A 13,783-nucleotide genomic window follows, 5' to 3' on the forward strand; every position below is an offset into this window, starting at 1 on the left:
TCTAATTATTTAAAATGAGTAAACATTTTTAAAGGTGCAATCTATAACCCCCTAGTGCTTGTAGAAATTATGAATAATTAATTTAAAGGGACACAAAAATTAAAATTGTCTATTTACTCACCCATATGACGTTCCAAACCTGTAAAACTTAGGTATTTTAACAAATATATTGTGCTGTTTATCCATGCAGTGGAAGTCATGGTTCACAAAAAAAAAAAAGAAGTTTGGCCCCTCTAACTTGCCATACTGTATACCATTGCTTAGCAACCGAGACCGTGTTTCTATGTGCACTCCACTGAGGTGCATGCTAGTTGGTGAACTAGCTAATATTTCTGACAATCTCTATGGGTGATGGCTAAAGGACACAGAATGAAAAATTCTATCCTATCTACACCAGAACCATCGTTAAGTAAAGCGTCAGGACAGTCCCCCACGTCCAGTTTAGCGTCGGGGTACGTCACAAAGCCTGACAATGGACAAGACTCGACCTCTGCTCCGCGCACGAAGGACCCTCGAGCAATCAATGAGCATGATCAGTGCCGTAAAGTCCCTATTCTTCACCATATAATCGTGGAAAGGTTAGACATTCTTGCGAAATGATATCGATCAGATATTTGTTGACAAATATTGTTTTGTAGTGTTTGGGATTTTTCTCTCAGATATGAAGGTGATAAGTGTGGAGAAATGTTTCACGGAGAAGGTGTCGCTTATTTTCAAGGTGGCCACATTTACAAGGTGAGTGTTGAACGATACATTATGACCCAGCTTTTATTTAGACCCAGTATTAAAATGTAAATCTAATGTATTAAACTTTTATTAAGAACATTGACTAACTATTGTACATTTTATATTACTCAACAGAAATTTTGTTATAATTAAAATAATTGTGAATGTTGAAAGGGAGGAAAGATGAACATTTAGACATCACAAAACTAAATGCTTTTTTTTTTTTTTTCCTGACTTGAAATACTTTCAGGGAACTCCAGTAGACCACACATTCTGCTTAAATTCAACATAAACATTGTTTCATTAACTTATTTCTATAATTTTGCATTTATTAGGGTAGTTTTTCACATGGGTTAATGCATGGCTCTGGTGAATATATCTGGTCAGACGGTTTAAAGTATCAGGTATGTAAAGAGTTCTAGAAGTCATTCAGTTGTTTAAAAAATAACATGGAAATTTACATTAGATTGGATTGGATAAGTCACATACAACCCACTGTTTTAATTACAAGTTTTCTGAATTACAAGTGTGTTTTGTTTTTGAGCAATTCATTATTCAATGAGAAATTAACTGTTGCATTCGGCAGGGTGATTTTAAATTAAATGTTCCCATGGGAAAAGGGACTTACACCTGGCTAGATGGCAGCACTTATGAGGGGGAGGTACACCGAGGTGTCCGTCATGGTGTCGGTGTGTACAAATGTTTCAAAACCACTACTGTGTACAGAGGTCAGTGGTATCTGGGCAAAAGACAAGGGCAGGTACGCATCACACATCCATTGTCTCAATTTCCTTCACATGCCAATTTTCCTTCACAAATATCTTTATTGGTGTCTTGTGATGCTTACAGGGGGTAATGTACTATAACCGAGAATCGACATCATGGTACAAAGGAGATTGGGTGAACAACCGCAGAGAGGGCTGGGGAAAGCGGTGGTATGTGATAGTAATAATTTCTTTATAAATAAATATATATTTTTCTTTATAAATTTATATTTGAAGGAAATATATTTGTTTCCCATTAAGTTACCCATCTGGCAATGTGTACGAAGGACAATGGAGGAACAATGTTCGACATGGAGAAGGAACAATGAGATGGGTTCAGTTTGATCAGCAATACGGAGGACAGTGGGTAGATGGCATCCAGGTCTGTCATTTACTAACTTTGCCCTTATTTTTAGGGTCATTTTTAAAAATAATTTTGTATTGAAAGTTTTAGTTTCTTATTTAATGTAGAATGGAAGAGGAACGCACACATGGTTCTGTAAAAGAGGTCCATGCTCTCAATACCCTCGAATGAATGAGTACACGGGAGAATTCGTTCAGGGGATGCGTCATGGTCAAGGAAAATTCTCATATGCCAGTGGGGCTGTGTATAGTGGAGAGTGGAAACATGACAAAAAACATGGACAGGTAAACCGCCTTTCAAACAATGAAGATGTGAGATTGTTGTGTGATTCCAACACTACAGATGGTCTTTTGCAGGGGAGGTACACTTTTGAAAATGGACGGGTTTATGAAGGGGAGTTTAATAAGGACTGCATGGCTGAATTTCCTGCCTTCACTCCTGGCCTGAGTGGAATTACGACTCCTTTTCCAGACGAGAGTAAAGTATTAAGTAAAATATTCATGACCAGCAGTAATAAATATTATTAGATCTCCAAAATACTTGATTCTGATCAATTAATAACTGCTAAATTTAAATGTATAGTTTAATATTTATATATAAATGTAGTACTTTTTACATTTATTATGATTTTTTTATTTATAGGGTAACACTTTAAAACAATGGTCATTAGTTAACATTAATTAACTACATTAGTTAACATGAACTAATAATGAACTGCACTTATAAAGCATTTATTTATCTTTGTTAATGTTATTTTAAACAATTACTAATACATTTTTAAAACCTTGTTAACATTATTAATGCACTGTAAACTAACATGAACAAACCATGAAGTGTATTTTTAATAACTAATGTTAACAAAGATGAACAAAATAGTAACAAATGAACGGCTCATGGTTAGTTCATGTTAGTAAATACATTAACTAGTTTTAACTGAGCATTATTCTAAAGTGTTACCATTTAGGGTTATATTGCTATGTAGTTAACTATATAGTTACGTTGAACAGGTGTACCTAATAAAGTAGCCAGTGAGTGTATATGGTATTATAATTATACAAGAAACTCCAAAACAGCATACATTCATAAATACAGAAAAATTATAAATGAATTCATGGCAAAACATTACTTTTCAGTCTATCATTTTCATTCAGTTCCTAAAATACTGAGTCATTCAGTCATTTTCAATAAAACTTCATCTATTAGCTAATTATATAATTTTGCCTACTAATAAGTTTAAATGTATGAAAACAGTATGTCTAACGGTAAGAAACCTTATTTTTAAACAAACTAAGCATAAAAGTGAATCAATGTAAGTTATAGTGCTGGTCTAATAAATATCTAATTTGACAGTTCCATCAAATGACCTGAAACAGCCTCACATTGGACATCCTCATTGAGCCCTGAATAAATAAATAAAAACTCTAATAGACAATAATGTCCATAAATAGCAGGACAATGTAACGTCAGACATTGATTCTTAAAAAAAACCCTTTGGATGTTACAAGTCTCTGATTCGATTAACTTATCAGAAGTTTTGTTTTAGTGCAAAAATCAGCGGGTGACGGTATCTATTATACATGGTTTAATACTGTTTACTTACATACAATATGTACAGTATGGCGTTTTTTTTTTTTTTTTTTCTAAAATTGTTTATCTCTGTTCATTAGATGATTCATCCAAGACATCTTCTCAGTCCAGCACAAACTCACCGCTCGGATCTGACATGGTTTTAAACATCCAGACCCTGTTAGAGAGAGTTCCTGAGGCCCACAGAGATCAAGAACTCAAACAGGTTTTTAGCCATATTTGAGATGAAATCTTGTTTAAAAGGTAAATCCAGAGCCAAATCTGTATTGGTGTGCTGTGTAACTATTATTTTATATACATCTGTGCAGGTGGAATTTGCAGTGCTGAGACACATTGGTTTGTTAAGGGAAATATATAGCTTCTACAGCAGCCTTGGACATGAGCTATCTCCAGACAAAATATTCCCACTGACCCACCTGCAGTTCTCTCGATTTCTCATGGACTGTAAAGTTCACCAGCATGGAGTCACGCAAGCGCAAATAGATTGTCTCATCACTGGTAATGTCTGTAAGCACTGCAGTCTTACTTTGAGTTGTTGTTGTTTTTAAATTTGTGATTAGTAATCAACGTTTGGCTTGTTGTCACTGTCTGAATCCAGATCAGGTTCATTCTCCTTTCACTGCCATTCTACCGAGAGAGTGTATCAGCTATATTATCATTGTAGCATATCATATTTGCCATAAAGATATTGAGTGAGTATTCTCCTACAACGATAGGGTTGTTCTTTATGTTTTTAAAAGTTTTCATCTAATCACAGTCACTCGTCGTTTCAGGTCATCTAATAACATACTCGCTGCATGTTTATCAAAGCTCATGAGGCAGAACATCATTCCCAATGCAATGAATGTGAAAGGTAGAGAAATATGGATTGTATTATTAAAAATGGTCCCAGTTAGATATAGGGTGCGTTCACACTTGTAGTTCGGTTCGTTTGGTTAGTTTGGTCCGGACCAAAAAACAAAAACAAACATAATAGTCCTGGTCCGCTTAGCGTTCACACGGGCATTTTTAACAGCGAACCTAAAGTTACCGAACCAAAGGCACAGGGAGACGGCCACAACCTGATTGGTCGGCTTATATGACGTAGGAGCTCGTTTACCGAACATGCAAAACAATGCTGTGTGCGGATTACACGTGCGGGCATTTTATGCGTGTACATATGGCATTATTTTTTACCAGAGAACTCATTAAGAGCTCATGAAATGTTCACAACATTCAAAACAACGCTGTGTGCTGGATTAAACGCGATCATTTTATGCGTGTAACACATATGGCATTATTTTTTACCAGAGAACTCATGAAGAGCTCATGAAATGTTCAAAACAAAGCTGTGTGCTGGATTAAACGCGGTCATTTTATGCTTGTACATGTGGCATTATTTTTACCCGCTGAGAACTCATGAAGAGCTCATAAAACATTCAAGCAGGATTTCCTCCGTTGTGCAGAAAAGAGTCAGGCGTCTCTTATGCAAAAGAGACGGCCGTTCTGTCGTCTGTACCTGCTTATAATGGGCAACACAGGAGCTTTGATGAGAAGAGCCAGGTATGCTTTTTGTGCGTTTTTTCTAGCATTATCGAAACATGCTCGTCTGACCAAATATTGATTAGGCTCTTCCTCGTTGCTCTACGTTTGCCCTCTAACGTTAAAGTTACTCATTTTGGATAACGTACACCGATCTTTCCGCGTCGTCAAATCAGCTGCATTATGCGTGGCATCTTGTGACATTATACATCCGGTTTTTGGTCCGTTTACATGTCTTTGGTCCGTGTTGTGTTCATATATCAATCGAACCGCACCAGAGTTCGTTTGGAAGCGGACCGAGACCCATCTTTTTAGCGGTCTCGGTCCGCTTGTTTGGTGCGCACCAGGGTTCGGATGGCAGCGTTCACATATGTTCAAATGAACCGCACTAACCGAGCAACCGCACCAGGGTTCGTTTTAATCGAACCAAACATGACAAGTGTGAACGCACCCATAGACATATTGTTATTTTTTAATTATAAATCTATCTTATTTTTTAGGCTCTCTGTTCTGCCATCCTGTCCATGCTTCGGTTGCATGTCACTACTCAGACAGATGCTGGGAAATTTATCAGGCCCTGTGTAAAGCAAATTCAATCCAGCCTGACCAAACCTTGACTGCAAGGCAATTTGTCTGGTTGCTCAAGGTAACAGGGCTCTCACTTTATAGTCTCACCTTTTTAAGAATTATTCCCACATAATTCTTATGCATAGTCCTGTTCACAGGACCTCTGTCTATATGACAGTGAGCTAACAGTGTCCAAAGTGTTAGAGATCCTCTCTGTGGATAGCCCTGCAATTCATGATGGAATCTACAGCAACCTGGACTTGGAGGTCAGTAGCTGAACTCATATCATAGACTATAGCTATAGAAATATGGTGAACTCCTTTTACTTACAGTATTGTTCAAAATAATAGCAGTACAATGTGACTAACCAGAATAATCAAGGTTTTTCGTATATTTTTTTATTACTACGTGGCAAACAAGTTACCAGTAGGTTCAGTAGATTCTCAGAAAACAAATGAGACCCAGCATTCATGATATGCACGCTCTTAAGGCTGTGCAATTGGGCAATTAGTTGAATTAGTTGAAAGGGGTGTGTTCAAAAAAATAGCAGTGTGGCATTCAATCACTGAGGTCATCAATTTTGTGAAGAAACAGGTGTGAATCAGGTGGCCCCTATTTAAGGATGAAGCCAACACTTGTTGAACATGCATTTGAAAGCTGAGGAAAATGGGTCGTTCAAGACATTGTTCAGAAGAACAGCGTACTTTGATTAAAAAGTTGATTAGAGAGGGGAAAACCTATAAAGAGGTGCAAAAAATGATAGGCTGTTCAGCTAAAATGATCTCCAATGCCTTAAAATGGAGAGCAAAACCAGAGAGACGTGGAAGAAAATAGAAGACAACCATCAAAATGGATAGAAGAATAACCAGAATGGCAAAGGCTCAGCCAATGATCTCCTCCAGGATGATCAAAGACAGTCTGGAGTTACCTGTAAGTACTGTGACAGTTAGAAGACGTCTGTGTGAAGCTAATCTATTTTCAAGAATCCCCCGCAAAGGCCCTCTGTTAAAAAAAAGGCATGTCCAGAAGAGGTTACAATTTGCCAAAGAACACATCAACTGGCCTAAAGAGAAATGGAGGAACATTTTGTGGACTGATGAGAGTAAAATTGTTCTTTTTGGGTCCAAGGGCCACAGGCAGTTTGTGAGACGACCCCCAAAACTCTGAATTCAAGCCACAGTACACAGTGAAGACAGTGAAGCATGGAGGTGCAAGCATCATGATATGGGCATGTTTCTCCTACTATGGTGTTGGGCCTATTAATCGCATACCAGGGATCATGGATCAGTTTGCATATGTTAAAATACTTGAAGAGGTCATGTTGCCCTATGCTGAAGAGAACATGCCCTTGAAACGGTTGTTTCAACAAGACAATGACCCAAAACACACTAGTAAACGGGCAAAGTCTTGGTTCCAAACCAACAAAATTAATGTTATGGAGTGGCCAGCTCAATCTCCAGACCTTAATCCAATTGAGAACTTGTGGGGTGATATCAAAAATGCTGTTTCTGAAGCAAAACCAAGAAATGTGAATGAATTGTGGAATGTTGTTAAAGAATCATGGAGTGGAATAACAGCTGAGAGGTGCCACCAGTTGGTTGACTCCATGCCACACAGATGTCAAGCAGTTTTAAAAAACTGTGGTCATACAACTAAATATTAGTTTAGTGATTCACAGGATTGCTAAATCCCAGAAAAAAAAATGTTTGTACAAAATAGTTTTGAGTTTGTACAGTCAAAGGTAGACACTGCTATTTTTTTGAACACACCCCTTTCAACTAATTGCCCAATTGCACAGCCTTAAGAGCGTGCATATCATGAATGCTGGGTCTTGTTTGTTTTCTGACAATCTACTGAACCTACTGGTAACTTGTTTGCCACGTAGCAATAAAAAATATACTAAAAACCTTGATTATTCTGGTTAGTCACATTGTACTGCTATTATTTTGAACAAGACTGTATATGACTGGGAGAAACTGCAACATAGGGTGGAATACGTCCCGACTTCTTAGGAAAAGAAGCCAATCGCTGATTATTCAAGTCATTACGTCACTATAGCTGCTGTTAGAAGTTCACGCTTGGTACTGCACATTGGCTGGCCTAGCCTGAAAAAATAGTATAAAATGATAGGACTTGGTCTTGGAGTTGTTGCAAATATGGTCGTAGAGTGAACAGACTTTCCTTGAAAGGGACTTTGCTCATATTTTTTTGCTTGATATTATTTTAAATTGATATGGCAAATGATTTTGGTTGTAGATGAGCTTTCTGGAGTTCTTTGAGGCATTGTTGGGCTGCGCTGAGGTGAAAGGCCAGATAATCCAAACTGATGTTCAGAGCCAGACTGACACAAGCCATTGGGACGACACAGCGCTGAATATTACAGAGTGGAGTTCACTTCGGGTCTGTGCTGCCTCTCCTACTGTCCCAGATCACTGATTTATAGTTACATAATTTAAATGGGTTGTTTTTTTCAATCTGAGATTTGTATCACATTTATTGTTTCATATCACTCAGTAACACACTTCTGTGGATTATTATCTTAGCTGAGGGGAAAGTTAACCAGACTCTATTAAGGTGCTTTCATCTTTTGAAATGTTTCAGTCAACCCTACCTGAGGAGATGGAGCAAAGACAAAGTCCTGTGCTTGCTTTCAAAGGTTTGACTAAATGTAATTCATGGTCAGTCTTGACACTATATCTGTGGTTTTCAATTAGGAGGCCTTAGCAAACTTCTAAAAGGGCCTCAAGATGACTTAAAATAAGACAAAATAAACATCAAGGGTTGTACAATTCTGAACAATGTTTGAAACATTGTATAGCTAGTACTTACATTATTGCCTTTGCTTCTTGTATTTCTCATGTAGAAGTAATTTTAAAGCATAAGTTACAAGAATACCAAATGAGGTAGGCTAAATTTAAAGGTCCCGTTCTTCACGATTCCATCTTTCAAACTTTAGTTAGTGTGTAATGTTGCTGTTAGAGCATAAATAATACCTGTAAAATTATAAAGCTCAAAGTTCAATGCCAAGCGAGATATTTTATTTAACAGAAGTTCCCTTTCAAAGCCTACAGCGAACGGCCGGTTTGGACTACAGCAGGAAGTGCAGGGATGTAATGACGTCACTAGAACCGTTTGTTGACTAACCCTCCGTCCACAAGAACACGCAAAAAAAGGGGCCGTGGTCTTGTTGCTCTCCCACGTGGAGAAGAGCGCACATTCAGCGCTTGCGTCTCCTTGTAGGCGGGATATCCTTGTTATACTTTCCGGGCAAAGTGCGCTAAGCTGCTGTCCAATCACAACACGGGAAGCGCTGGCCCAATCAGAACTCGTTACGTATTTCTGAAGGAGGAACTTCATAGAACAAGGAAATCATCAGGCCGTTTTTAGGACAGAGAAAACAGCGCTTTACAGATAAGTAAACATTTTTTCACGCAAAACATGAACTCATGTTATATTGCACACTGTAAACATAATCAAAGCTTCGAAAACACGCAAAGAATGGGACCTTTAAAAGTGTCAACTGGACAGTTCATGTAAATTAATGCATTCTTAGTTATTATGCAAAGCTCTGATATTTTATTATAAATTGAGTTTAGAATCCTAATATTTTTAATTACATAATTAAAAAAAAACCTTTACAGAAACAAAAGTTGGAGTTGATTAAAACAGATTTTGAAAATAAAAAAGGTCACCTTTGAGTGCAAAATGTTAAGAACCACTGCACTATATTGATTAATCAACTAGCATGTGTAAGGTAACTACAATTGCTACAGCTCTAGCTAGTCTCAGATTACAGTGATAGTACTTAAAGGGTTAGTTCATCCAAAAATTAAAATTATTTCATTAATTACTCACCCTCATGTTGTTGGACACCCGTAAGACCTTCGTTCATCTTCAGAACACAAATGAAGATATTTTTGTTGAAAGCTGATGGCTGAGAAAGGCTTCAGAAAGGCCTCCACTGGCCTTCAGTATATTCCCACTCACAAGACCCATAAAGGCACTAAACACATCGATACAAAGTCCATCTCACTACAGTGGCTGTACAATAATTTGCTACGATTATACAATGCGACTAAAATAGTTAATACAATTTATAAAAATAATAATTTTTATTTTTGGGTGAACTAACCCTTCAATGTGTCTCTTCCACAAACCATAAATGTCATACAATGCATTTCTCTACATCTGATTTATCCCTAATAGTGGACTAATTTCATATCCTCAGAGAAGGACTGGATGCAGAAAACACAGCAGTTCTTCGTTCAGATCTTCTTCCCTGCATATGAGCACAGCGTGAAGCTGGAGGAGAGACTCAGACTGACAGAAAAAAACACAACTGCGTTTGCAGATGCTGACAAAGCAAGGTATTTAAAACATCCCCCATATTCTAAGAAATATTTGATATTTGAAGCCAAAACATTTTATAATTTACAATTACAGAGAGCTCGAGGCTGAGGAGAGACAAGACGAAGATAGAGAAAGAGAGGTTCTAAACACTGCTCGCCCACCTTCTCCCATGACCCCTGTGACCTCTACCACGTCTGTCATTTCAAAACAGTCACTCATCAGCGGGGATAAGAAAAAGTAAATTCTTAGAATGGAAGTACATCGTTTTGCCTCGTTAAAAATGTGTGAAGGGCAATAAAATAAAATAAAAACCTATCCACATTCAAAGAGTGAGTGGATGTGCATTTATTTGTTTGTGTGAGGTATAAATGTGATCAGGCCACATTCACACACCGTCTTACTCTCTCCTTCTGCTCTGGGATCAACAGCAACACATTGACATCTGGAACACAACAAGGTTATGGACAAGAATGGTTAAAAAATAAAGTTACAATGCTGACAACTCTCAGAAGTTGTGATAGAGTAGTGGTTCACACAGTAATGGAAAATGTCTCTGTTACGTATGTAATCCGCATTCCCTGAAGGAGGGAACGGAGATGTTACACCAGTGACTGACAAAATTGGAATTAGCCCTATCACTTTTGAGTGTTAGAAAACGAGCCAACTGTATGGAAAATACCATGGGTTTGCAGAACTTGCATCGTGAACTCCGCCCCACTGCGTGGGTATAACAGAAGCCGTGAGTGCAATCTCACATTGTGTTACCTGCTGAGGAGGGGGGGGCCACACGTCATAATTGACAGCTGAGATCGACGTCTTCTCTGAGTGAAGTTGTCACTGAGGCACTAACACTAACATTCGTGTCGTCCATATTTTTTTTATGGTCTATGGGGCTGACCTGCAGGGCATACACTCTGGTGTCGAAATTAGGGATAAAATAGTATGGAAATATCACATCACAGTTATAGTGACCTAAATTATCACGGTTATCAATATTATCACGGTTTTGGTCAAATTAGATAAAGTGTTCAAAAAGAACCAATGCACACTGAAAACATATCAACAAGTTTTATATTTGAAAATCAACAAACAACAAATAAATCAAGCAGCTCTATGCACTTTTTAAAAGCAAGATTGTATTCTGCGGAATTTCCTTCCTTATATTGGCCTTCGTCAATAGCACCACATAATGCATAAATAATAATTTGGTGTAAATATAATCTCTAACATTATCTCTATAAATATGTTCAGCAATATTTTTATTAGTGTCCTATCAGCTAAGACACATTTAAATCTATCATATTTTGAGCCCAAACAGTATCCCAGTAAAATAAATCATATCCATATTTTAATATGATTTGACAGTTGATCAAAAATCCAAAAGGTGTGCATTATACCCGACACCTTTGAACCGTTTACAGTCAGTTTTATACAAACGTGCATACCAATGTTGTATGTAACTTTAGAGACGGTCCCTAAATTTGCGCATCTTGTACATCAAGCCAACTTTATGCCAGTCATATCATATGCGCTGTGGTTCTTCAGTGTTTGTTTTAAACAATTTTCGCTAGTGAAATAGAACAAAAACATTTCACTGTATGCTGAATGAATCTCCTGCGTACATCACACATTCATCTCTGCTTTGAGTGCAGATTTCAGTGAGTGAGAGCTCTGAACGCATCTGATTATTAGACATTGCATTCATAAACTCAAAAGAAACACGTGTGATAGGTTAAAATGCGCAGCGCGATTATAACAGATGGCTTTTGAGAAGCCTAAAATAAGTAGGCCTAGGTGACTATAGCAACAGCGACGTGAGTGACTGTTACACGACAGAGCCGAAATACACCAAACAAATGGCGGATGTTATGTCAAGCCCTGATTATTATTCCTTAAATGTCACCCTAGTCGTCCACTTGCCTTGCGGTTCTCAAACCTTAGCAGATTTCAAGTGTCTCCCCTATTACAGCGACTCTTCTGGCATTCTGCTGCAGACAGGGTACCAGAGCATCTTTGATTAATTTTCCCTCAGGACTTTTGTAAAAGCCAAAATATGGCCACACCTCAGATTTTTTACTTTTAGAAGGCTGGAAAATCTCCTGGTGCTGTCACTGCCTTCTGTCATTTCTTCTCATTCAGAAAACAGCGTTGCGTCACATGCTGCGCGGCGCTTGCACCAGACTAGATAGGATTTACAGCGAGTTTTCAAAATTGTGATATTTGCTGACGGTTTTAATGATAATTAAATTTGAAACTATATTACTAACCGCCAGGACATTTTATCATGTTTTATCGTGAAACCTGTAATCGTTTCATCCCTAGTTGGAATCAGTGGTGCTGGGCGGAACTCGGGGCCTATGGAGAACTCACCTAAGTAAAAATAGCACACGTATCCAGTCCATGGAGTGAAATGACGCAGCAAGTGATGACACTGGGAGCGAGTACACGAGAGGACATTGGCTCTACACGGAAATTCTAGAATCTCACGAAAGTGTCAGGTGTCGCCCAGCCAGCAGCTCTACAGATGTCTGTTAGCGAGGCACCATGCGCTAGTCCCAGGAGGAAGCAACAATCAAAGTGGAGTGTGCCCTCACCCCTTGGGGGCATGGCAGGTAGGCCTTGTGCCTGGTATGCCAAGGCAATAGCGTCCACTAACCAGAGAGACAACCTCTGCTTGGAGAGAGCCTTTCCCTTCACTGAAAAAATAAAACCCTTGGATCAACTTAAAAAAATTGAAGTAATCGATCACACGAAATATTTTACATTGACTCAAGTAAATAATTTAATTTAGTTTAATTTGAAAAGTTTAAATCCATGCAACCACTTTTTAAAGGTTGATCAAACTAATTATTTTAGATTGGAACAAACTAATTATTTTAAATTGGATCAAACTAACAAATCATTATTTTATGTTGGGATAAACTAATTATTTAAATTAAAACAAAGTAATATTTATAGGCCAAAGTAAATTAATTATTTTAGGTTGTCTCAAATTAAGATGTCATTATTTAAAATGTATAATCAAAAAAAAAAGCTTTTAAAACATTTTGATCAATGACTATCATAACACTTTCCTTTAGAACACATTTATATTTATTGTTCAATAAACATGTTCACATGTATGAAGAACAGTCTGCTCCACACAAAAATACAAATTTGTTACAAATAATCAAATCACCACTTGATGACATCACATTAGTAGTAATATTAAATTAGGAATGTTTGTCCTGACAACACAGTTCACCATAAAACATCCTAAAATACAATTAAAATATTAAGATACAAATGTTTTTCATGTCCATAAATGTATATGATGATGAACAGTCTCTTTCAGCTGAACACCAGAGACAAATCCTGGAACTGCTCCTCAGACAGTGAACAGTGAACACTGCATCAGTTTCTGATACAGAGCTGTAAGCTCTACATTTAAAGGGTTAGTTTACCCAAAAATAAAAATTCTGTCATTAATCACTTATCCTCATGTTGTTCGACACTCGTGAGACCTCTGTTCATCTTCGGAACACAATTGAAGATATTTTAGTTGAAATCCGATGGCTCAGAAAGGCCTTTAATGACACCAATGTCATTTCTCTCTCTTAAGACCCATAAAGAGTTCTGATTGGGCCAGCGCTTTCCGTGATGTGATTGGACAGCAGCTTAGCGCACTTTGCCCGGAAAGGTCCCGCCTCTTACCATAACGGGGCGATGCAAGCGCTGAATGCGCGCTCTTCTCCACGTAGGAGAGCAACGAGACCACGTCCCCTATTTTGCGTGTTCTTGTGGGCGGAGCGTTAGTCAACAAACGGTTCTAGTGACGTCATTACAGCAGGAAGTGCAGCGGTGTAGTCCAAACCGGCTGTTCGCTGTAGGCTTTGAAAGGTAACTTCTGTTAAATAAAATATCT

The 13,783-nt window shown here is 37.9% G+C and overlaps 1 protein-coding gene across 3 annotated transcripts; it reads left to right on the forward strand.

Annotated features, from left to right (window-relative positions):
* The first annotated feature begins 86 nt into the window (after nucleotides 1-86).
* Nucleotides 87-10,247, forward strand: rsph10b (radial spoke head 10 homolog B). Of its 3 annotated transcripts, none has more exons than XM_067430056.1 (18): nucleotides 87-578; nucleotides 660-735; nucleotides 1,062-1,130; nucleotides 1,313-1,486; nucleotides 1,576-1,661; nucleotides 1,752-1,872; nucleotides 1,962-2,138; nucleotides 2,211-2,343; nucleotides 3,522-3,646; nucleotides 3,750-3,939; nucleotides 4,040-4,133; nucleotides 4,215-4,294; nucleotides 5,463-5,608; nucleotides 5,688-5,795; nucleotides 7,786-7,929; nucleotides 8,131-8,185; nucleotides 9,758-9,896; nucleotides 9,973-10,247. In XM_067430056.1, the coding sequence occupies exons 1-18, from the start codon at nucleotides 352-354 to the stop codon at nucleotides 10,118-10,120; spliced, it is 2,292 nt and encodes a 763-aa protein (XP_067286157.1). In that variant the 5' UTR covers nucleotides 87-351; the 3' UTR covers nucleotides 10,121-10,247. The 3 variants fall into 3 exon arrangements, with proteins under 3 accessions (XP_067286157.1, XP_067286158.1, XP_067286159.1); XM_067430057.1 differs by having other exon boundaries at nucleotides 2,211-2,331; nucleotides 9,973-10,239; XM_067430058.1 differs by lacking the exon at nucleotides 9,973-10,247 and having other exon boundaries at nucleotides 8,131-8,197; nucleotides 9,758-9,897.
* The last annotated feature ends 3,536 nt before the right edge of the window (nucleotides 10,248-13,783 follow it).

This window comes from Pseudorasbora parva, chromosome 21 (assembly GCF_024679245.1).
Source record: "Pseudorasbora parva isolate DD20220531a chromosome 21, ASM2467924v1, whole genome shotgun sequence".
NCBI classification, from domain to species: Eukaryota; Metazoa; Chordata; class Actinopteri; order Cypriniformes; family Gobionidae; genus Pseudorasbora; species Pseudorasbora parva.